Consider the following 26,969-nt stretch of genomic DNA (forward strand, 5'->3'; position numbering starts at 1 on the left):
AAGATTTAAAAATTTGTTTATATTATTTTACATTAAAATGCAGTTCAAATTTTGGTAATAATTTACTATTTTTGGGTTAATAATGGTTAGTTTGGTGTCATTTCCTTTAATAGGATAGTAAAATGTAATAAAATTGGTAATCATTTCACATTAAAATGGTGTTATAATTTTGATGATCATTTATTATTTTAGGGTGGTAAAATAGATTTTTTTGGTATTAAATATTTACTAAATCTAGTGATCAGTTAAATAGCAGCCTTTTGTTTTTGTCGTATGTTTCACCATATAAACGAACGATAAATTAAAATGAAATTTATAGGTACCAAATTTTCTTTTTGCCCCAATTTCATACTCGCAAAACAGACTTTCAAAAAGTTTGATAAGAACCGCTATAAGAAGGTAGTCTTATTACTCTCTAGCCTAGGGTGCCTATTACCCTTGCCAAGGAATAGTTATAAAAGTAGGTAGGGTTCTTCTTCTAAAATCACGTACACATCTTGTTATCATTGTCACAGCATGTCAAGTCGTTATATTAGTACTTACGTAGACTGTGACATCAGCAGCTCCCAATATGGTAGGAGATAATATAGGAAACGTGCCTATACGATCAATATATTACGGTCATCTCGTTTGTTAGGTCAGTATTTTAACATCATCATTCTCTTGCCCTTTTCCCATTCACTTGGGGTCGGCGCAGCATGTCTTTCTCTTCCACACCTCTCTGTCACCCGTCATCTCATCATTCACTTGCGTTCGTTTCATATCATCTCTCACACAGTACATCCACCTTAGGTCAGTATTTTAACATACCTACATTATGGCCTCAGTCTTCTCTTTATAACATATTATAATAATTTGTATGTAAAAGAATATGTATGTTTATTTTATATTTGAGCTTATTGTCAGTGTCTTAGCGGCGTATAAAAAATATATTTTTGGAACGTGGGCTCGTAAAGATGTTTGTGGACTCGACTGTACACAGAGAAGCAATTACACGTCAATTAACTACTTTAAATCACAGCGTCACCTGTCCATCCGTCCAGTAATTTGTAGCAGTTGTCAAAAACCGGTTAAGTGACCTTGAACCGATAATACCGACATTGCTGACTAATCCCACCCTAGTCCGCCACCGCCAGCCTAACGTCCAAAACGAAATGGGCAAGAGGATTAAGAAATGGTATAAATATAAAGACTCCTAAAGCCTGTGCAAAATTCTAAAATGTAGTAAGTGATTATGGGGCTCATATTTTGTTAATCCTTTTCGTTCCAACCGCGGTTGCATAAGAGAAACTTTTTTGGAAGGGATGTTGGGAAAAGCCGCTTGCTCACCGCGGTTGTCGACGGAGGAACGGATTAACAGGTAGTTAAGCCGTGTACCTAATGAACGTATTTTGCAGTGATAAGTATGTATTTTATTTTTGTATTGATAAGATAGACATCCCTAGATTTGTGAAAGTATGCATAGTCGAAATCTCTGTGAGTTTTGAGTCAGTAGCTAGTCGAAATGGTAAGGGAAAAACAGAGAATAGAGAACACGGTTTTAAGTAAGACTGATATAATGGGTAATACCTACCTACCTGGAAGATTCTGACGTAAACGTAGGTAGGTTACATAGGTATCGGTGGAATTTCTGATTTGACTTTCTTCTGTTTAAATCGGTGCAAAGTTATCTTAGATGGATTCTACAGAAGTAGGAAATACGAGCGTTTTAAGCATTTTAGTATCATTTCACATTTAAGAGGCATTCAACGTGAAACCGCTTGTTGAGAATCACGCACCTTCTTCCTTTCCGATAGAAATATATATTGTAATAATAGTTGGTCTAATTTCTAACTATAGGTACGCTAAGAGTTGACAGGTCTTCAGCCTAGAAAAGGGACGTCAGGCGTTTGCCAATAACGGTGACAGTTGTATGAGTTTCTAGTTCCACTTCCGAGCCCTTTCGCGACCGGATATGATGCTATTTTTGTCCATCCGTCTGTCAAGGACTCTATAGGAACGTAGTGACGCTTCCTTCAAGTTATGCTTGACACTCTTGACAGGAACGCACAGGAATACAAAACAAAATGGGTTCTTAAGGTACGGTCAGCCAAGAAAGTGGTCTACCACTTTTCGACTCTATCAATCAGATGACAGAGTCGAAAAGTGGTAGGCCACTTTCTTGGCTGACTGTACACCTGTCCTAATGTCTGGAGGAATGGAAGGACCACATAGACGAAAGAATAGATGGTCATCACGGCATTCCTAGATGTTCACTACAGATGTGCATTGCGGAAAATTAACAAAAAGTTCTAGAATTTTTTTTTAATGTAATAGTCAGCAAACGATGCGCCTGATGGGAAGCGGTCACCATCGCCCATGGACATAAGCAACATCAAAGGAGCCACTTACTGACCGATGAAACGCAACAGCTCGATTGAGTTGAAATGTAACTTTGCATAGATGATATCGGATGGCAATTATTTTGTCATAGAATGTGAATAAAAATAAATCGTGTCATAATATCCCTACACTACATTGTACAAATACCAAAAAAAATTAATAATTTTTTTTACTAAATTGCGAAGAAGATAAGTATAAGGATTACCCAAGGATAAACTCAGTTCTGTAGGCACTGAAGTGAGATTTACCTGATTCCCGGAATCCAGAATATAATAACGGTATAAACGTAGGGTATTCATGTCAAGAGGTTTCAGGAAAATTCACTAACAGGAATATAAAGCCTTTCAGCTTGAACGTGTTAAATTAATACAGAGAAATGGACAATAAACGTTGCTGATACTGACAACTGACACATAGCTACCTACCTGCAGTCTCGATTACTTGTAAGGGATACCTCATTTACATGGTATAATAATATACTCCGCCTGGTACTCCATTCCCGTCTTTTCTAGGTCACCTAACTGACACAAGCCTACGTCATCATGCGACAGCGCTATATGATAATATGCGATAGCGCTATATATAGCGGCCATGTTATTGTGACGTAGGCCTGTGTCACTCTGGGAATAGAAGACCATGTTTTATTAGACTATGCCTCATTTATACTCATTTGTACAAAAACATACCTACTAGTGCTTCTGTGATTTGTAGACCTTTAGTTCCAACATTTTGATTTTTAGGGTTCCGTACCTCAAAAAAAACGGAGCCCTTATAGGATTACTCGTGCGTCTGTCTGGCTGTCCGTCTGTCACAGCCTATTTTCTCAGAAACTACTGGACCAATCAAGTTGAAATTTGGTACACATTGGTGACCCAAAGATGGTCATGTAACGTAAAGAAATGAATTTTCAAACTATATCGTGTTATAATTATATCCTATGAAAGAGCTCATTTTGAAAATTTCAAATAAGTAGGTAGGTACCTATATTTTTTTTATAATTTTAAAATACATAGATTAGAAGTTATTTAAGAAAATAGCCAAAAAATTACCATTCCCCCCTTTATCTCCAAAACGACTGGGTCTAAAATTTGAAAAAAACCTGCCAAGTGCGAGTCAGACTCGCACACGAAGGGTTCCGTACCATTATCTATAAAAACGGTCACCCATCCAAGTACTGACCCCGCCAGACGTTGCTTAACTTCGGTCAAAAATCACGTTTGTTGTATGGGAACCCCACGACGGACGGACAGCGGAGTCTTAGTAATAGGGTCCCGTTTTACCCTTTGGGTACGGAACCCTAAAAATACACTAAATAGTTCTTAACCTATAGATGACAGGAACCCCTATTAGAAATGTGCAGTCAAGCGTGAGTCGGACTTTATTTGGAACGCGTGTCCTACTCGCACTTGGCCGGTTTTTAATTTTTCCAAAGATTGAATCAACAAAAATATCTATACACCGAATCGGTTAAGAAATGGTTTTAGGTAGGGTAAAATGCCCTAGCGACGGACACCAAACAACCTTAGATTATTAGGCAGGTACGGTACGTTAGAATAAGAAATGGTCATAAATTTGTCTATACGTTAAAAATTTACAAATTTGTTATAGGTAGGTACTTACCGATTAGTATATTGTTAGCTTTCATTTAGTCATCAGTCTTCATCATAGTTTTTGAATACATAATTACTATACCTACACTCATTGAAACCCAGTGCACGATGATAAAGTTGATTACCTATATATTATCTTCTATTGTAATTTAAGTAAGTACATCTCGTTATATAGTTACCTAGATACCTACTTAGTGTGGCTGTATAGCTTTACTAGGTAAGTACCTACTTATCTTATACTTAGTATCTTTTTTTTGTTATAAATACCTATGATCGTTACTACAATTTTAGGGTCAATCTTTTATCAAGTCAACCTTGACATGATAATAATATGTACATATGTATATCCACAAAGCCTGTTAATATAAAAATAGTAACTAGTGGGTGCAAACTTCAAGAAACAAAATTTTATACTTGTTTATTTTATTAGTTGGTCCTTCGAGCCCGGATACTGGTTCGAAGGACCGAAATCGAAAAGTTACTTAGGTATTATCCGTATTATGTCATGTTAATTTACCAGTTTATATGTATATAATTATTCAAACTACTATCAAACTTGTCTTGTATTCTTAAGCCAAGAGTGGCAAACTCTACTAGCTATGTTTATATTTTGTAAGAGGTTCGTCCGGTCAAAAGTGCTTACTTCTTTGTTACCAAGAATACTCTATAGGTATACATGCACTAACAGGTATCCTATACATTGACTTTATACAATTGTCTATCAACAAGACTGGAGCTTATCTTTGTAAAGTAACTAGTTGGCCAAGTTAAGATTTCGTTGAATATTTTCGGTGCGCAAGGTGCGCGAGCGACTTGCATTCCTCCGGGAGGGACGCGAGGGAATGACCTGCATTCCTCCCTGCCCTTACCTCATGTCATAACAGTGATCCTCACAAATCCAAAGTCAAATTCACAATCACCACATATTTGTCACACAAACATATAAAAAAACACTGTTTTGTTTACATCATTTAAAACACGCGACACAAGTAACCCCGGCTATAGCAAAAGCAAACTGGATTGGATCGGCTTTAGGATCGGCGCGGAATGCTTTTGTTCTATCCCGCTCTTACTCTCGCGCATGTTGTTTCGTCTCGCTCGCTCGGAGAAAGGCGCCAATGCCCGGCGCGGGCGCCGCTTCCTCCGGGACTCAAAAAAAAAGTACAGAAACAAGTGGTTAAGTTAACTGGTAATGCCTTACCTGACACTGTGATTTCGAATTTGAGATGAGGTTTTAATGACTGGCGTCGAGGTAACGATATATCAAGTTTTTATGAACTGATAATTTAACTGGAAAGTTGAAAGCATCGAAATTAATGAACATCAAGTATTTAAAAAAAATGTTGATTTAAATAAAGATGTTTTTGAAACAGGGTCAAAAACGCACAATATCCCTGGAGTTGCAGGCGCCATAGGCTTCAGTGACCACTTACCTTCAAGCGGGCCTTATGCTTGTTTGCCACCGACGTGGTACCTATATTTAAAAAATAGGTAGATGCAATATCATCTTTTTGTGGTCCATAGAAGTTTGTATGCAGGGGTGGTACCTTTTCTCTGCAGTTGCCTACTTAATATAAAAACAGTAAAAAGATTTTTAACAATTCTACACTGGTGCATTTACCCTACCTGGATTACTTAGTTATTCTACTGAATTTACTCTAAAGATTGATTTTCTGGAGTGATTTCTTTATTTTTTCTAAAGAATTTATTTGGTTGTTTTAAAGGTTTTTACTTTTCTAATAGCCCCTTGTTTTTTTAGGTAAGTATTAAAACGATTTCCAGCTTGGTGGGAATCAATTCTTGAAAACTCTTTTTGGGTCTAATTTGATTGGCCTAATAGCCACAAAATCCTTATTACGTACTTTATCATATTCCCACCCCGAACTTTTCACGAAACCAATGTCGTCGCGAGTGAAGCATTTGGAAATAAGACCCAGAAAACGTAATGGATGAGGAAAACTGCCCCCCGGTGGAATATACCTCATAACTTGCGAACACGAATATGTGCTCCGTTCAACGTTCTGTGGGTCAATCTCTCTCACTCGAGAATTTTACGAAGGTATTTAGTTTGAAATAGTTATTTACGATACAAGTGCGGAAAAGAGGAAATTCGAAACGAGTGGCGATAAATTAAAACACGACCGAAGGGAGTGTTTTAAATCGACACGAGTTGCGAATTACCTATTCGCACGTGTATCGTACGACGTTTTACAGTACATATGGCCCTTTAAACTTTTGACATACACACGAAAAGTGCTATTTTACGCACTAGTGCGGGAAAATAGGGCCATATGTACTGTAAACGTGTTTTCCACCACACGTGTATTTTCAAAGTACATAATTGAGATACATAAAAACCTGCGCGGTGGCCAAATCTTCCGTCACAAATTGCGGCGCGCCCTATATCTTTTATTTTTTTCTAATTTTCTGGCTTAAGAGCAGATCTTCAAAATGAAAGCGCTCTTAAGACGAAACGGGAGCTGAGCTAAAAGTCAATTTTGAGATTTCAAGCTGAATATACCCGTCGCTCTGACGGGGCGTGAGAGACTGTATTTGTGTGTGTAATGCACGCACACAGATGCGTACGCTTGCACCCGCGCGCGCCTCATTGCCGACAATTTGCAATGTTATTTTTCGTGCGTTACTGCCACGAGGCGTTCACTTATTACTTACTGTGTTGCGATTGAATTTTTTGACCCGGCTTACGTTTACGGAACTCGATAATCTTTCTACTACTGTGACTTGGCTTTGTTTACTTGACTTTGCTGATCAGCTTATTGTTTTGGACTCCGTGAGTTGTGGTTACCTATTGGACCGCACGCAATTCATCTACCTTTATTCAAGTAATTAAGCGTAATTAGCCGAAACCTTTATAAGAGTGTAATTCATAAGAAGTACATAAGATATAATTTATGTACTGGTTTGCTGTTAGCTTTTAATTGTATCACTTTACATATATGTTACTCAAATAACTAACACGGTTACACTGTTGTAAGAACATTATTTTTCAGGTAGGCCTTATTATACCTACTATAGGCCTTATTACCTCCTAGTACCTTAGTAGTACTAGTACTACTACGGAAATTGATTCAAAGACTCAAGACTGACTTAAGTGGCAGTAGGGTGTAGGGTTTTTTCTAGGCTTAATGAGTTCGCTGAAGCTTATTTTTTATACTTAGCGCACAGAACCACTAGTTTAACAGTATCAGCTCTAACCACATGTCACCATTTTGTCCTTTACGTAACAAACTCAGGGGCCCAGAATATCCGATGTACCTATCAAATCAAGGTTCTGTACCAAATAAGGCCCGGTTATTATAGTTCGTTATTTTTTAGCATTAGAAAGAAGGTAAACAATCATGACGTGTCTTTTTATTAATAATTATTGAAAAACGCTTTCAAAAATTAGTTTATATTACTTATGAAAGCAAAAGAATATAAAAAAGTATATGATTAATACATACATACATACATACATACAATCACGCCTATTTCCCGGAGGGGTAGGCAGAGACCACGGATTTCCACTTGCTACGATCCTGACATACCACTTTCGCTTCCTTCACATTCATAACATTCCTCATACACGCTCGCCGGTTTAGGGTGCTCTTGCTCATTAATATGATTAATTAATATGATTTATAATTCTAACATATTTGCTATGACTTATTTTTCAATGGTAATTTTTAATAAGACATGTCAAAATCTGTTACCTTAATGCAAAAACTAGGGTTCCGTACATAAGTCCGACTCACGCTTGACTGCACATTTCTAATAGGTTTTCCTGTCATCTATAGGTAAAGAACTATTTTGGGGCTATTCATAAATTACGTCATTTCAAATTAGGGGGGGGGGGGGGTCTGGACATCGGATGACGGTAGCATGAAGTAGGAGGAAATGAGGTCATTTGAAGCATGATTTTTGGATGATTATAGGGGGGGGGGGGGTCCAAAATCGTCAAAAATCGATGACGTAATTTATGGACAGCCCCTTTGTGTATTTTTCAATATTTTAGACCCAGTAGTTTCGGAGATAAAAGGGGGTGAATGGTAATTTTTTGGCTGTTTTCTTAAATAACTTCGAATCTATGTATTTTAAAATTATAAAAAAAACATTTCCATCTTTAGGTCACTAATTTACATATGTGTACCAAATTTCAACTTAATTGGTCCAGTAGTTTCCGAGAAAATAGGCTGTGACAGACGGACAGACAGACAGACGCACGAGTGATCCTATAAGGGTTCCGTTTTTTCCTTTTGAGGTACGGAACCCTAAAAACGAACTTTAAGCGTGCTAACTTTCAAAATTTCATTTTTTATAAGATAGTATAAGTAGATGGGCAAAAATTTTGCGTCCATGTCCACCAGTGAGTAAGTGATTGAGATACCTAAACATTTAACTTTATAATGTAAAATGATATAATTTACTAACCTACTCGTTTAATTTCAGGTAGGTTGAATAAGGAACCAAGTAACCATGGGGAGGAGCAGTATTTACTAACATTTTCTTTTTGGGTCTTCAGAGTGTATCGTTTCCTTTTCTTTGCACATATTACACTTAAATATATATTCTCTGTGTAAGCCCTTACGTCTTTCAATGACAAAGGCAAGATCAGCAAATGTACAATTTGTATGATCGTGCCTGATATTTGAGATCACAGAAAATAAATATTTTAAATCCACTATTCTGCGACCTTCTAAAATTTTGTTTTATCATGATTCATGATCAAAAAGCTCGGATTCAATAGTCATATCAAACGTCGATTATGCAGTTGATGATGAGCTTGCATTTTCTACCATTGGTGCTGCAAATGCATCAACCGGTGGCGATAAACTTTGCCCTCTTGTAAAACAAATTACTATTGTGATTGTGTCCAGCAAAAGGCCAAAATTCGGTTTACTTTCCTGTTTAAAATATTACTAATTTATTCATATTTCAGATTAGGTACATAGGTAACTGTCTGAATGTTACAATGCCAGCTGGCAAATTCTATCACATTTGTTTGTTTGGTAGTCATGGTAACATTCACTTACATTGATATCCTTATTAAGATCTGTATCTTATTATCCAGACCTTAAAATATTGCCACCGTTGCCCTTTAAAAAAATACTGTTTAAATAATTGGCTACTCAAACAATGCTTCTATAGTATAAATAATGACTACACAAAAATGGGTAGTATTGTATATAATGCACGAAATAAGGCCCGATTCTTAAGCGGGTTTAAATTTTGAGGCCATGTCCGCTAATACTATAGACAAAATATCAAGTTTAATAAACACAAAAAAAAAACATTGATGGGCCTTATTTTATAATTTAGGCCTTACTTTGTAATTTAAAGTAGAGTTAGGCCAAGAAAAATCTATAGCGATTTTGATAGAACACGCAGTGCAAGTATTATTTCAAACGTCGCTTCTATGAAATTATGACATATAAATAACACTTGCACTGCGTGTGCTATCAAAATTGCTGTAGACTTTTCTTGGTCTGACTCTAAAATATTCTTTATTACACCACAAACATAAAAACAAATTTTAAAAAAACCGGCGAAGTGCAAGTCGGACTCGCACACGAAGGGTTCCGTACCATTATTTATAAAAACGGTCACCCATCCAAGTACTGACCCCGCCCGACGTTGCTTAACTTCGGTCAAAAATCACGTTTGTTGTATGGGAGGCCCCACTAAAATTTTTATTTTATCCTGTTTTTAGTATTTGTTGTTATAGCGGCAACAGAAATAAATCATCTGTGAAAATTTCAACTGTCTAGCTATCACGGTTCGTGAGATACAGCCTGGTGACAGACGGACGGACGGACAGCGGAATCTTAGTAATAGGGTCCCGTGTTTTACCCTTTGGGTACGGAACCCTAAAACCGATTTACAATGTAGATAAAGGTAGCAACAGGCGGTCTTATCGCTGTTAGTTCTTATTCTTCGTTTGTTTAGCATTAGAGTGAAGGTGACGTCATGACGTGTCTTTTTTAAGCATGCAATCGTATAATTATTTAGCTTTTTTTGTAATAGTTATGTACTTAGTGGTTAATATTAGTATTTACTATTTTTTTTTCAATAATGCTTAAAAACGAAGTATAGACATGACAACCAAATATTAACGCCATTGTAGGGCAGGATATACAGAACATGAATCATTTGTACTGTCACGCTCCGTGATTGTTGAGCCATTTAGGGTTCTAGCTAAATTGGACATTCCATAGAGCACGAGTAAGTATGGAACAACCAATTCAGCTAGGACCCTAAATTTTAACCATGCAATAAAATATTTTTGATTTTGATTTCTAATTTGAAATATTAGAATCAAAAAGTTCATAATAGATTGTATATCATAACTACAAAAATGTGTTCCCTACTCTCAACCCAAAACCCCTTGTATCTTAGGATCTAGATATTTTCACACAAGACGGTTTATCGATAACTTCTTACATCACTAGATTATCGACATTAAATGTCGACTATTGCCCATCACTTTTCTGGCTGTGTACGTATTTAGAAACTTGACTCCGCCCCTAAAATTAGTGCGATAGGGACAACTGCAGCTGAGGCGAAAAATCCTGCGTAAAAATGACAAAAATCGAGGTTTCGTAGTCCTCTTTTTCCTCCCCCAAAACTTAACCAATCGTAACCAAATTTGGAAATCTAAATGATTATGAAATTATCTGTGTCGGACCATTTTGCTTTTTTGGCTAATTGATATCAGTTTTGAATACCACGCCTCTCATTGCGGCATAGTCTATTAGGCCATTTTGGCCGTTTTTGAAGGGCTCTAGCGCCTTAAAAAACAAAAATATCAAAAAAAGCAAAACGGTCCGACACAGATATTGACAATATTAATCTGTGTTGAAAAAATCATTGCTCTAGCTTCAAAAACCACGGAGGAAAACGAGGACTACGTTTGTATGGAGGAATGACCACTCCTGTTGGCTCTTAACCTTTTGGACGCCAATGACATATATCCGCACCGCAGGTCCAACGCCAAAGACGGATTAATCGGTCACAGACCACAGAGCAACATAGACCTACGTGCAATGACGTGCATATGCATAAAGTTCAATTTCAGTTCTGAGGCTTCGGTGGCGTGGCGTCCGAGTGACAGCTTTTGTGTTTGACATGGGGTAGAAAAGTTAGAAAAGGTTAAAGCCATTATTCATAAACATCCTGGTAAAATCTAACAAACAATTGACCATAGTTATGCAGAAAACGACCAACTCAATTTTTTTATCAATGCAGAAAGCGACCAAAGCTACTGAGTTAGGGTGTAAGTCACTTTGACAAAAATAAAAAGTTGGTCGCTTTCTACAGAACTACGGTCAATTGATAGTCGTTTGACTCCGTCATTTTGACAATTCAGTTTGATAGAACGGGACAAAATTTAACGTAAGAGGTTGCTAAGTTTTACCATAAGATGAATATAGTCTAAGGAAAAAACGTGCCTCGGAAATCAAGAAAGTCATTCTCGGATAGATGGCGCACACACCTTTGGCCTATGCTCGGCTAGATGGCGTGACGACACCGTTTCATATTTAACAATTTTAACACATAGATATCAGTGAATGAACATGGGTCAAAATTATATAAAAATAATAAAATCATTTATCCATATAGTTACATTTTTTTTATAATTTTATACGTTTTCATTTTGAATTTTAGTCGTGTGTCGATAGATGGCAGTAAATTTACTGTGACTACAAAATTTACTATGACAGGACCCCTCTATACTATCTATTCTCTTTGGTTTTACGAATGAGGAGGTAAGTAGGTAACCATTAAAAATAAAATGCATAACGTATCCTCGGTACATAATTTATTTAATGGATATGTACAAAGACAAAAGATTTTAGGACAAATAAAAATTTGACAATAACTCTCAACAATAGCAATAATATTAATAAAGTGGTGTTTCACAAGCCGGAAAATATCAACAACAACAATTTATTTACTTAAATATAGTTCGGAGACTATACACCTACAAGCAAGCACCGGTGTTGCCACGACACAATAAGATTATTTATTTATTTCAAATAAATATAATAAATAAATATTTTGGGGACAATCTTACACGGATCAACCTAGCCCCAAACAAGCAAAGCTTGTACTATGGTTACTAGCCGACGATATATAGTTAAATACGTAGGTATATACTTAGATACATACATAGATAACATACATAACTGAAGAACAAATATTCGTGATGAACACGCAAATAATTGATATCTGTAAAGGGGCCCACTGATTAACAGTCCGCCGGACGGTATCGGCCTGTCAGTTGTTCGGAACTGTCAAAATTTTGTTCTAACTGACAGGCCGATACCGTCCGGCGGACTGTTAATCAGTGGGCCCCTTAACTATTTAAGTCATGAATGTCATGATCGTCAAGTTTCGTCGTTTAAGTCAGAAAGCGATCTGTATGTATCGGTGTAGTAAACATGCTCATAAAGCGTTGTACACTTTTTTTAAGTTGTTAATAATTTCAGTTTATACATACACCGTGTTTTTATTGAATTCCGTTAACTTCGGGGTATGGTTAAGTACGTTTAAGAAAACTAAATGGCATAGGTAATTTTGAAAAAAAAAAAAATTTTTGCTTTTTTTTTTCAGAAAAATTAATATTAAAAAGTAATTAAATGTAGCATATAGCGTTGTTGTAACACAGGCATTACATTTAACTAAACCAAACAATTGAAATCTGTGACATATCAATGTCAATTCAAACATCGATCGACCGAGATTTTACTTAAGTTTAGTAGCAAATGTATGAACTCATTCTAAACACTAATCAATATGTAAACCGGCCTTAAGGCAAGTGTACAAGCTTGTAGAGGCCTTATAGGAAAAAAATAAAATATTGATTATCTTCGAAATGGAGTTAATTAGAATATCGGTGTCTTTGGGAAAGTTACTTGATTTAAGCTCAGGTATGCACCCTTGAAATTAACGGAAATCAAAAAAAAACACGGTGTATATTCAACTTGAAGAAGCTACTTCGTCACGTATTTCTGAATAATTTGTTGTCCCCTATTTTGCAAGTGACAATTTAAAATCAGCAAAGAATTTAAAAATATTTTTGTCTAAAACCTGCGCAGGCACATGATTTACTGGCAACACCTTAACACTAGCCACAACACAATAAAAATTATTCTAAATAAAATTAAATATAATTACGAGAAGTATTTTCTAAAAAGTTCTCTTTCACAAAACCAATACCAATAACAACTAAATAATAACAGAGTCACATAACTTATTAATAAATTAGATTAAATTATTCTGATTCACGATTACTTGAAAGCCGCAACGATTTTAATATCATATTGATATAACTTTTTTTTAGACTGCATTACTTATATATGAACAATTGATTTGATATACAATTTAATTGTCCATACATAAGAAACGTAAAACATAGCATACTATAAAGAAATCGCAATGTAATATATCACACATATTATATCATATAAGTAGCATCTACCAGCAAAATACTACTACAATTAGGTACTAATTATTGCTGTAAAGTTTCATCTACATTCCTTATACCACCGAAAGAAAGGCTAGTTTCCTACAGCCGGGGAACAAACTGCATGGACTACAAGCCTTATTGATTTTCTTTTAAAATTAGAAAAAAAAAACACCAGAAAGTAGTCATCTGTCCCCACTGTACCCTCAACAACCAACATACGAAAACTGTCAGTAAAATTTAAATCAATCAAAAAGGGGATCACTTAGGGCATATCTGAAAATATAATTTTCTCTCACTCTTGTACTATTGGAGTGACAGAGATGGAGACAAACTTGTACGCGATTGGCTTTTGTATGTGTGTTCGTTTTTCAAATGTAAAATAGAAACGACACGTAATGCGTTGTAAGTGTTGTAACGTTTCTATATCTCACGCGTTGAATGATGGCCATAATATATGTGGATGGGCTTAACTTAAAAAATGGTTGAAGAATATGTTCGTATCGCATTTTTATTACTAAAATGTTACATTTGTAAATAAATTAATGTAAAAAAATTCTACAAACATTTAACGTGACAGTTACTCCATATAAAAATGAACTGTCACAGGGACCATCATTGGACGCGAGAGGTTTAACCTATCGACGCAGGATATCTTTCTACAGTACTGGTGTAGCCTACACCAGAACAGCTGACGCAGCAAAACCCTGTTGCGTCGCCTAAATGATTTTTACTAATTAAGATTAAAATTAATGTATGTATGTTAGAAGGTATCTATGGGACTTTAGTGCCTGGCAATAAATGTTTTTTGACTTGATTTGATTTGTAGCACCGATTCCTTAGTAGGAAAGTGAGGAAAAGGGCCTAATTTAGTTTACATCCCATGCGTTTATTCCCCGACACAGTTATCTACGAGAAAATAATGAGTAAAGATGGAAGACGCCTCTAAATACAGCAAAATTGTATGTATTTATATTTAGCATTAAACATATTACTATATCACTTATAGCCTAATCTATGCGTTACATAGTATAATTCATTTATGTAAATACATTCAAATTAATTGAATTCGCTTGTTACATGACGATAACAGTTCTATAATAATTTTGGCACAGCGACGAACGAGTGAGAAAACAATATAAATTATTTATTATAATTATTATACTGTTGAGTAAAACGCTATAATATATATTATAATAAAGCTGACATACACCGTGACTCCATCTTTTTCTACATAATTATAGTATTTTTAAAATAGCTTGGGTACGGTGACAAGTTGACAACTGTCATCTCAATACAATTTTGCGTTTTAAGGTTATTTGCATGGAGATGACAGCTGTCACCGTACCGAAGCTATTTGAAGAATACTATAATGAAATCACCCAGCGTAATACAACCTCGAATAATTTTTTTCGAACATGGCAGTTTGACTACCACAGTCAATTTATATATTTTTCTTTCTTAAGCCGTGTCAAGTATTAAAGGTGTTTTATGGCAAAAAAAAGATTTAGACGAAAATTTGAGACCTAACATGCATGATTAATTTGCTCAAAACCGTTTTATAGAACAAGACGTAAACGCCACGTGGGCATTTGTTAAATTCATACAAGTAAAATAGGTAACATGAAAAAGTTTTATCACTTCGGGGCTCAAAACAAAAGTTTGCAATCCGTTTCACTAATAAATAATATTGCTTCATCACAAATCAGTCATTGCTTCAGTCTAACATTATTCTATGCATAACTTATATTTCTTTCATAATTTAAACTTAAAACACATTTAAAACTAAATATACGTATAATATTTATACAACATGAAATCGCTTATTTACAGAAATAAATACTATTTTATAAATTAAGTCATGTCGGTTACTCTGGTAAAATGCATCACTTTGTCGATCGTCTATAAGAGCTATTTCTTTTGTAATCTTTATACTATTTCCGCCTAATTGACAATCGACAAAATAGTACCTTTTTCTGAGAACGACACATTTGCATACCGACTGGCGATGTGTGTGAGCCCAAGTGAAATAGTATCATAACAAAACCTCCGCGAGACAGACATATTCAATATATTAAAACGGGTCCCTCATGTATTGTAAGTCGAATATTGGTCTCCATGTTTCGGTCCATAACGAGGCGCTTCAGCGGGAGAACGCGTTGGCGGACCGACGCAGACGTCGGGCTGTGAGAAACTACCCTCGTTCAAGGCATTATTATCAAATGGGTTGCACACAACACTCACTACGTCATTCGCTAGAGGTTCGTCCACACTGACCACCGACGTGGTACCCAAAACAGTTTTCAGCTAAAGTAATGACGCTAAGCAAGAAGAATTTGGTACATTGACCCGCATATTCCTATCTCTATCGCACGCGCGTAATTATATTGTTATACCGCCCATGATGCCGACGGTCAATGCCACTGTGCGAGCGGAACCCATCTTCGTCGTAAAATACGTGAGTGACCCGTTTTCATGTATTAAATGATACCATTTTAGCCTAAACTGCCGTTATTATTATCACATATACCCTAGTTGGTGTGTGTATTCTTATCATCCTATATGTTACCGATGAAATGTATACGAGTAAATATACATGAATATGTAAATTATATGTATTAAAATGAACTAAATTAGCGAATATTATTAAATATTTCCGAAACAGCATAAAGTAGCATTTGTTACTGTCAACAGGCCAAAGTGTGGAAAGGATAGAAGATGCTGTTATGTATACATTTCATCGGAAACATTGCCCATCTCACTCTCTCATACCACTAATAGTAAGATAGATTAGAAGCACTAGTAGGCACTTTAGATCTGTTACTATATGCTCTGTAACATTTTTAGATACATCAAGAATCTTTACGACAATTATTTCCGAAACAAAATAATTACTGAAAGATGTCGTTATTGACCGAGCGAAAGCGAAGGTCAGAGAGACTTCGCTTTCGCTCGTTTTCGTACAAATTTACAGATTACTTTTGAACTATATGCTCTTTGGGGGCGTCCATTGATTGCGTTATAATTTGGAGGAATTATTTGACCTTCCCTCCCCCTCTGGTGCGATGTCGTGATATTTGGCGATCTCCCCCACGTGATATTCGGCTTGATCCCCTCCCTCCACACTCCACACCTCACGTAATTAATGGATGCCCCTTTTGAGGGACTGAGGTAAATGCACTTGGCGTTAAAAAGGAGCCGGAAAATATGTACAATAATTATTCGAACTACGTAAGTGTCCTTTATACTAAAAGTTCTAAATATTTTGATATTTTTTGCAAAATGTGAGACCATCAATATAGCAAGTCAATATGCAATTAAAATATTTATTTTTACTTTATTAGTGAGTGATTCTGAAGGCTATTGCACTATTTCAGTTTATTTACACATTTATGTAAAGGTTGTGAACCCCACAAATGACAGCCATGTTTAATGTTATTACAGACGGATACATAATAGTTAAAACCTATTAAGAAATCACAAAAGATAACGTATATCAAAATATTACCCTATTGCTCAATATTTAAATAAATATTAAATATCCTTAAATTAATTCAGCTAATAAATTATAAATAAAACAGCAGATAAGCTAAATAAATAGAATGCAATTTTAAAACTTAAGTATATAGATTATCACATTTCCGTACATACTGGCAACATTTGGCATTCAACAAAATACATGTAAAATAGACGGAAATGTGGTAACACTAGGACTACCTTCAATTATCATATAATAACATTTTCTTACGATTAAGAATGAGTAATTAAAATGTATAAGGAGAATATCTAAATGCATGGGTCCTAGTACTATTTTCCATTCTCTTTACAGCCTGCCGGCCTAGCCAAGGTTACAATCGCTATCGCTTCGACAACGAAAAGCATTATGTCTCTCTATCACTCTTCCATATTAGTGTGACAGTGACAGTTGCGTTTCGATCGCTACGGAGCGTAAGCGATTGGCATCTTGGCTACGCGGCCTGGTATTGGTACTATGGTTGTTATAGAGCTGTATTTGAGTATCGTAATAGTACATTGTGTACTATGGGCGGTACATAAGAATCTACGAACGAATGTGAATTGAAGCCCGAAGCCGAAGGCTTAATTAACACGAGTTCGAAATTCCTGCATCGCCCGTGGCACACACAATTTTTTCATCACACTTGTGAGGAAAAAAAAAAATTTCTGTCTAATTTCGGAAGTACGTTACAGGCTTAGGTCGAAATTTAGGATTTACCGACCGCATCGCCTAGCAAGTGTGATGAAACAGTACATTACGATACAAGTGCGAAAAGTAGGAAATTTAATTACCTTTTCGCACGTGTATTGTAGAACGTTTTACAGTACATATGGCCTTTTAAATTTTTTACATAGGCACGTATTGTCCTTAATCCCGCCCTAGGGCTGTAAAGTAGCACCATATGTAGTGTAAAAATACATTACATCCCTAGATGGAAATTTAGGATTTACAGACCGCATCGCCTACGTGTAATAAGTGTATTAACAGCTTTTACGAGCAAGTGTGATGAGAAATAAATTGTATTAGTGTTATGTGATGTATGTATTACAGAGCTTTTTGAATGGAAAAATAGAGGTCCTAACTAATGAGTGAGCTATTATCCCTTAAATATTATCCAAGTATGAACAACACAGGGCGAGCTCTAAAATATGATTTGTCTTTAATGGACTAGAGAATGGTAAACATTTTTATCTATAACCGTCACAGTAGACGCTATTTAAATATTATAGTTCTACGAACTTATGCCAACGATTCATTGGTCGCCGCTTGATCTGAGCTAGGCCCTAGCGCATTTCTTTGAGAAACTTTACAAACACTTATTATTAGATTCCCATTGCTAGAAGCGATTGAGCAGTAACATAATTAAATTGCTTTAACACAGTAACAGACGCATGCCGACTTTACAAATTAAATTATTAAATACTTAAAAACCGCTTTAGTTTATAAAACTTCACGAATCCATGTATCATAATTTCATGAAGTGTTTCATAACGTTACACTTGATCTATACTATTTTACACATACGATTTCGTTTGATCAAATCGATCGAACATAAGAGCTGCCACTTTTTAAAACTCAATGGTCTAATGTTTCACTTTATAAATAAATGTTCGCAAAGAAAACGCTCGGTACATAACCGTGCAACAGAAGCAGTGATGGCGGCAACGTACCTCTCGAACATGTCGGTCGCACTTGTCTGAAATAAGAGGAAAACATACATTGAAACGGGTTCCAGTTATTTATGAATAGACCGCGGGCCGGGCGCAAATTTCGTCGGTCATTGCATCCCGGGCGATAACTCGTAGTGGTTAAGGGCGATGTGTGATGAACCCTCGTGGACGTCAGTCGCCGCTCCGCTGGTAAGTTGAGGATCCATCCAAACACATAAACCTTTTTTTTTATTATTAGACATTGCGTCACCGCCCGAATATGTGTGACTGTAGTAGAGCCAACAGTACCTAGAGTGGACACCGTTGCTAGCTGGCGGGCTCGGGACAGACGCCGGCCAGGTTGAGCAGCGCCTCGGCGGTGCGGCGCTCCTCGCCGCCGCCCGAGTACGAGTGCTCGTCGCGTGCGCAGCGAGAGATCACCAGGTGGTGCGCCGCTGGCGGCAGCTGGAATTAAAATAGCTACTTATAGATATATTTTTTAATGTATTTAAGGGGCAATCTTACACAAATCGACCTAGCCCCAAACTACGCAAAGTTTCTACTATGGTTGCTAGACGACAATATATGTGTCATCCCACGGGTAATGGTACCTTATGGCGGTTGGCGCTTACGCTATTATTAACGCCGCTCCAATATTATTGCAGCGCTATGCGACGTAAGCGCCAGCCGCCATAAGGTACCTTTTGCCGTGGAACGTCACATATGTACTTACAAGTATAATCTGATTTAAGCTTCGAGCAACACGGAAGGGAGGCGGCATTCGCACTATTTCCCCTCTGCCGAGGTACAAGATTAGCGCGTCAATCTAATCTAGCGCGGGTAATAAAACTAGTTGCACTTGGATTTTTCACTAGACCGAGTCCAGACGCGCGCGTGAACACTGCTGCACAAAAATGCCTGTTTGCTCGGTTTTTTGTTATAAAAAGAGGTCGGGGACATCAAATTTACAAAAAGAAAGTGTTACATTTCACATGTAATATTTTTTTTTACATATCATACGTTTAATTACATTCAAACACAATTATTATATTTTAGTCTCATGTAATTGTTGGATTTATCGATTTTGCTCGCTCAGTACAAATTGCGGATCGGTCGAGCGACAAATCCGACTTCTCGTCTCTCAGAATACAATAACATACTTCAACGAAAATGTGTTAGTGTGCGTGTTGTGACACTTTGTCACTCGTCCGTACACAAAAAGAGATCGAGGTTTGCAAGATTTGTCTTTGACGTGTGTCATTTTCTATGTATTTGTGTCGTCATTACAGATTGGATTTTGTATGTAAGTGTGTGAGAAGTGCGACTGTGTGCACCTTTCCCCCCGCGAAAAATGGCAGAAAGATTTGTACGGTGAGATATCGCTTGGGCCCCTCCCTTCCGATGTGTCGGAAGCCGGTGTTGCTCGAAGGATTTAAGCTTTCACGATTTTTACACATTATTAAATTATACAACGGCACTTAATCGCGTATTTAAGTTTTAAGATTTACTTCCGAGACCACGGGGACAACGTCGCCCTCGAAACGTCCGAGGTAAATCTTAAATACGCGATTAATAATACAAGTATATTGTATTGTATTAGATACATAGATAACACCCATAACTCGGGAACAACCATTTGTGATAAACACAAATAAATGCCCTTACCAGGATTCGAACCCGGGACCTCCTCTTCGTAGGCAGGGTAACTACCGGCTAGACCAGGATGCCGTTATAAAATTAGATGACATTTCGGCTTAGAGAACAAGCTTCCATAAATCGAAGTCCACAGCAAGTTCAAGCAAAAGGTGTAATCGATTCTCGAAAAGCCGGTAAATAATGTAAATATGTTACCTGGTCAATACAATTTTGGTGGCCCATGAGGGGGTGCAACGAACCATAGGAAAAATATTGCTGCTCCTAGAGTTCCAGCACTTTGAAATGTCAAAAACCTAGGTCATAGGAGTTTTTGACCTAATTCATACATTCGCGTCCTTGTTTCATAGCCTGAAAAGTGGCGGCAGGCAGGTATTCAGCGACAGGAACGAGTACATGTCACCTAGCCTCGGCTAGCATACCTGGTCGAGCACGGCCGGGCCGTACTTCATGGCGAGCACGGTGGCGGCGGCCAGGTACTCGTCGGCGCCGGGCTCGGGGCGCGGGCGCGCGAGGCGGCGCGCCAGGAACGGGAACAGCGCGGGGTCGGGCGAGTTCTTGCATACCTAGTCTCGCTAGCATACCTAGTCTCGCTAGCATACCTAGTCTCGCTAGCATACCTGGTCGAGCACGGCCGGGCCGTACTTCATGGCGAGCACGGTGGCGGCGGCCAGGTACTCGTCGGCGCCGGGCTCGGGGCGCGGGCGCGCGAGGCGGCGCGCCAGGAACGGGAAAAGCGCGGGGTCGGGCGAGTTCTTGCATACCTAGTCTCGCTAGCATACCTAGTCTCGCTAGCATACCTGGTCGAGCACGGCCGGGCCGTACTTCATGGCGAGCACGGTGGCGGCGGCCAGGTACTCGTCGGCGCCGGGCTCGGGGCGCGGGCGCGCGAGGCGGCGCGCCAGGAACGGGAACAGCGCGGGGTCGGGCGAGTTCTTGCATACCTAGTCTCGCTAGCATACCTAGTCTCGCTAGCATACCTGGTCGAGCACGGCCGGGCCGTACTTCATGGCGAGCACGGTGGCGGCGGCCAGGTACTCGTCGGCGCCGGGCTCGGGGCGCGGGCGCGCGAGGCGGCGCGCCAGGAACGGGAAAAGCGCGGGGTCGGGCGAGTTCTTGCATACCTAGTCTCGCTAGCATACCTAGTCTCGCTAGCATACCTGGTCGAGCACGGCCGGGCCGTACTTCATGGCGAGCACGGTGGCGGCGGCCAGGTACTCGTCGGCGCCGGGCTCGGGGCGCGGGCGCGCGAGGCGGCGCGCCAGGAACGGGAACAGCGCGGGGTCGGGCGAGTTCTTGCATACCTAGTCTCGCTAGCATACCTAGTCTCGCTAGCATACCTGGTCGAGCACGGCCGGGCCGTACTTCATGGCGAGCACGGTGGCGGCGGCCAGGTACTCGTCGGCGCCGGGCTCGGGGCGCGGGCGCGCGAGGCGGCGCGCCAGGAACGGGAACAGCGCGGGGTCGGGCGAGTTCTTGCATACCTAGTCTCGCTAGCATACCTAGTCTCGCTAGCATACCTGGTCGAGCACGGCCGGGCCGTACTTCATGGCGAGCACGGTGGCGGCGGCCAGGTACTCGTCGGCGCCGGGCTCGGGGCGCGGGCGCGCGAGGCGGCGCGCCAGGAACGGGAACAGCGCGGGGTCGGGCGAGTTCTTGGCCGCCGCCGCCGCCGGCGACTCCGCCGCGGACTCCGTCTCCGCCTCGCAAGGCGCCGGGATGGGCTGTCGCCCGAACGCCTGCAGAGAACGAGCGATCTTTACATGTACTGTCTGCATCTGTATTCGGCGGCCGCAGATAACTAAAGCCCCGTCTCCACGTCGCGCGGCAAACTATCGAACATTGGCTCGCGCGGCAGCCGCGCGCAATGGATACTGGGCCGCCGCGCGAGTCAACTCGATCATTGCCGCGCTCGACCGTGCCGCGCGACGAACCATTCTTTGTCGGTTTTTCGACGGCCGCAAAGGAATGTTCGCGCGCAGTTGGGACGGATGTGTATATACAGGGTGATCAATCAAAATGGGTCAGTATGGAGAAGTCAGAAACTATGAGAGATAGCGAAATCTGTTCTTAGGAACCATGGCTTCAATTTTAGATTTAATAATAATGGCAAATTTTTTTTTAATCTATTATCATACATAACCGGGATTCCAACCTGGTGCTCGGCCAAATATCATAGAGGGCCCCGAGACAAAACAAACTACATTAAAAAAAATCAAAATGGCCGACTTTTTTTTAATTATTTCATGTTGATCCGAGCGCGCTGAGATTTGGCATGCGGCGAGCCTGGAGGCCCAAAATTACCATGTCAAAAATTGTTTTGGAAAAATCCAAAATGGCTGCGGACACGGGCAAAGTCAAATTTCCAAGTAGGTTAAGCGAGCCCGAAGGGCGAGCTTCAGGCCGGGAGGCCGAAGGCCCGGAGCCCCCACCCCGACTCTCAAAACGCGAGGCCGAAGGCCGAGCTGCGTGAATGCGGTGCTTCCAAGCATTCTACCAAGTCAACTGTCTTGATGAACGAAGTCGGCGGACCGAATACCAAATGACGATACCAAAGTGATGATATTATTTTTTGCTCATATCTTAGTTAGTAAATTTTAAATTATTATTATATTTATTTTTATTTACATTTTATTCCTTGACATTATACAATTTTAATTAAAACAATTACAATTTGAATTTTAATATATACTTATACTTTCATTAATATCACCAGCTTGGGATCACTAAATTGAGCTTTAATTTCGTGTAATTTAATTTAATGTAGTGTTAATTATTAATTTTAAGCTTATGTTCAACACAATATTTTATTGTTATGAATAAATAAAGAAGAATAAAGAATGCCCGACGGCGAAGCGTCGAGGCTTGCGAAGGCCGAAGGCCGAGTTCCGCGTAGGGCCGAAGGCCCGAAGCGTCACGCGAGAGGGGGAAGTTGGAGTTTAAGCACGACCCAACACTATTGGGGTGGAAGTCGCGTTTTGGGAGTGGGGGTGGAAGCTCCGGGCCTTCGACCCTCCACCGGGGTCGGCCTTCGGCCTCCCGGCCTTAAGCTCGCCCTTCGGGCTCGCTTAATCTACTTGGAAAAATGACTTTGCCCGTGTCCGCCGCCATTTTGGATTTTTCCAATTATTTTTTTACACGGTAAAAAAAAATTTGGAAAAATCCTCAGGCTCGCCTCATGCCAAATCTCAGCGCGCTCGGACCAACTTGAAAAAATTAAAAAAAAAGTCGGCTATTTTGATTATTTTTAATGTAGTTTGTTTTGTCATGGGGCCCTCTATAATATTTGGTCGAGCACCCCCACGCATCGTTCAAAAGTTGCCATACAAACAAATACTACACGCGATTACATAAAGAATATTGACCAGGTTCGAATCCCGGTTATGTATGATAGATTAAAAAAAAATTATGCCATTATTATTAAATCTAAAATCGACGCCATGGTTCCTAAGAACAGATTTTGCTATCTCTTATAGTTTCTGACTTCTCCATACTGACATTACTGACCCATTTGGATTGTATAACACTTTAAACTCACCCTGATCACCCTGTATTTCAATTGGCTCGCGCGGCCGCATACATGGATAATGAAAAGTGTCGTACTTTAATTAAATTATACGGCACTAAACAGTTTTTATGGAACAGTAAATGTAGTAATTATCGCAAAAGATCATTTTAATGTTTGGCTATACTTCATTCCGAATAATTTATTTTTGTGATTTAAGACGAAACGGGACGTCAGCCCGATCTCAGTTTTGAGATTTTGAGGTGAATATCGCCGTCGCGCTGACGGGGGCGGCGCCGCGTAACGAAGGACTATCCCTGTGTGTGTGGTGCGCGCACACAGACGCACACGTCATTTGCCTTCACGGGCCTCGCGAAGCGGTCGGCCCGTTATAGCTTTGCTACACCTAGTTCTTTTCTTATATTACAAACTTATTCTTCGATGGTAACCTGGTAACTCGTTAGCTCGCTACCGCCACTAAGCGTTTACTTATTCCCTGTTATTGTGATTTAACTTCTTGACTTTAGGTACCTAACTGAATTCAATATCCGTCTACAACCTGCAATCCAATTAAAATCTTAATAACTATTTTTATTAGTGGTCCGATTTTTTGGGTTGCGTAGTCACCAAAGAAACTCTTATTGTTTCGCCATGTTCGTCTGTATGTCTGTCTGTCCGAGGCTTTGCTTCGTCATCGTAAGTGCTAAAAAGCTGCAAGTTGGCAACTTATTGGCATGGATACATGAATCACGCATTGCGACAGAACGGTAAAATAAAAACTATTAAAAAAGAATTGCAGACCTGAGACCTCCCATACAATATTCGATACCTTTGGGTTCAATTGGCGTAAAGGACAAAATGCAATTTATCAGGAGACAGAGATTTTTTTAAATGTTGATTTATTTTTGTTGTTTATGGAGGATGGATGTTGTATATGTTATTTGTGATGTATAAATCAAAAACGAAAAAAGTTAATGCCCTATAGAATTGGTCAAAAACACTATGAATGTCCTTTACACCCATGCTGCGTTTTTTGATAGTTTAATGTATCTTGTTTATTAGGGGGTCGTAAGTGACATTCTCAGACTATTTTATTCCAAATTCGGGGTGTATTAGTTACTAGCCACGGTACCTACACATGTTAACTGTTTTCAGCATAGTTTACTATTACGAAGCTTAAAAATGTATCAAACAGTAGTTAATGATGCTAGGTATAATCCGATTAGGTAATAAAGTAATAATAAAGAAAGCACAATATTTTGAACCAATTATTTACAAAAAAATAATTACTTGCTCACAAAGTAGCTAATATTCGGGAATGAAGGTAAACTAAATGTCCCAGTGCTTAACACTAGCCGCCTTCAATCATAACATGACAGCCTTTAATCATAACAAGGGAAGTATTAGATCAGCTAACGATGATAAGAATTAGCATATCAAGCATTTGGACGTTTCCTTAGTGAATAAAAGACTATAATTCTATAGTTTCAATTTTACAAGATGTCTTATTTCAAAATACGAAACAATAAGATATTAAATCGATGTTTTTTATTCCTATTTCAGTAGTAATTTCTGTGTTATTTAATCCCTGGTAACTGTAGCTGCAATAATTTCTAATTTAAAACACTTAAAAATATCTTCTGTTAGAACTACATATTATGAAACAAGTAAGTAAACGAATTAATTATAACCGATTCGGTCATTAAGTATTAATTACCACTTCGCCCAGATACGTTCCAAACTTTGTGAGTGTGTTTGAAACGAAGCATTGTTATTTATTTCAACTAGCTATTGTAGCCGAGCTCAACCAATGACACAAATAATTAAATTACGCACAAAAAACAACTTCCACCGCTCAGGAACGGATAATAAGCAGTCAGGAGCGAGGCAATGGGCAACCGCTGATACACCTGTCTCGACCTTCTAATCAACAAGAAATGCCAGTCGGAAAGGTTCAGAGTGTATTATGCACAGGCTAGTATGTATTGTCGCAAGACTATAAGAGATTCCACTGCGATTAACACAGTAATAGTTGCGGAAAAACACTGAGCTGAGTTTTCTAATTTGTAGGGCAAACGTTATATTTTGGTAATAAAGGACCCATAAAACTATTTAACAATTTGGCATTATAGATCTTTACGTCCATGAACAAAGATAACTGCGGAAAAAACTCTTAGCGTAAATGCTTTCAAATTTGAGGGCAAACATTACATTATAGTAATAAAGGTCCCAGAAAACGACATTTTTGATAATCTACACTGCTACGTCCATGTTATTTGTTTGCAATTTAGCGTTTAAACGACACAAACATTAGAAAAGTCTTTTACAATTTGTTCGCCTCGTATACTTAAGGTAAACTCATTTTTAGAACGGGTCGTAAAGGGCAAGTGAAATAATTTCAATAGTCAAATATGTCCTTTACGACCATCTTGACCATACGATATGGAAAATTATCATGACAAATGAAGGGCTAAAGGACGACAAAGGACATGTTAGTATTGTTAGTCCTTTACAACATAATTTATATTTAGCGGTAACCTTTACGACACTATCTTTGAACTTCTATTTTATAACTGGTCATTTACGCCCCTTGAGCTAAGCTGTTTTTGCAAGCTCATAGTGTAAAAATTGGGTCGTAAAGGCAACTTTTTACGAGATATCGAAGCGCTTGGAATTCTGAACAAAACTGTATATTTATTTATTTAATCGTATGGCATGCATGATTAGGCAATCAGAGTACAGCTTTGAGGTTGTTAAGCCAGGTATTAAAATTGTATATATAACTCATTTTCGCTAAAATGTCCTTTACGCCAATTGAACCCAATAAGCAAAATATATATATATTTTGCTTAGTCCCAATAGTGTGGGGTACCCTTGGATAGGTGTATCAAAACGAATAAAGGTCTCCTTAAAACATTTTTTGATAAATTTATATATTTTCGAAAATCATCGCTCCGAAAGAAAAAAAATATCCCCACCACCCTCTAACTTTTGAACCATTGTCCAAAAAAATTAAAAAAATCGTGTAACAAAAGCTTAATAACTACTTTCAATGAAAACTATATAGCGAACATGACCGGACTCCAGTCGGTTTTGAGTTATTGCAAAAAATCTTCTGTTCTTATTAAAAATCTCAAAATACGTAGAAAGCTCTGTACTCCCTTGTAAACGTATGATACTAACTTAT

General features: G+C 38.7%; 2 protein-coding genes across 2 annotated transcripts in view; both read right to left on the bottom strand.

The window, feature by feature from the left end:
* The window catches only part of LOC134796796 (interference hedgehog), a 57,899-nt gene extending 52,792 nt beyond the window's left edge, over nt 1-5,107 (bottom strand). Inside the window, exon 1 of the mRNA XM_063769019.1 lies at nt 4,862-5,107. Coding sequence (XP_063625089.1) covers nt 4,862-4,866 — 5 coding nt within the window. The 5' untranslated portion in view covers nt 4,867-5,107. The remainder of the gene's footprint in view (nt 1-4,861) is intronic.
* Nucleotides 5,108-15,393: 10,286 nt separating this feature from the next.
* The window catches only part of LOC134796807 (forkhead box protein N3-like), a 30,239-nt gene continuing 18,663 nt past the window's right edge, over nt 15,394-26,969 (bottom strand). The window contains exons 7-9 of the mRNA XM_063769030.1: nt 21,798-22,016; nt 18,934-19,089; nt 15,394-18,671 (exon numbers count right to left, since the gene is read on the bottom strand). Coding sequence (XP_063625100.1) covers nt 18,952-19,089; nt 21,798-22,016 — 357 coding nt within the window. The 3' untranslated portion in view covers nt 15,394-18,671; nt 18,934-18,951. The remainder of the gene's footprint in view (nt 18,672-18,933; nt 19,090-21,797; nt 22,017-26,969) is intronic.

This window comes from Cydia splendana, chromosome 14 (genome assembly GCF_910591565.1).
Source record: "Cydia splendana chromosome 14, ilCydSple1.2, whole genome shotgun sequence".
In the NCBI taxonomy this organism is placed as follows: domain Eukaryota; kingdom Metazoa; phylum Arthropoda; class Insecta; order Lepidoptera; family Tortricidae; genus Cydia; species Cydia splendana.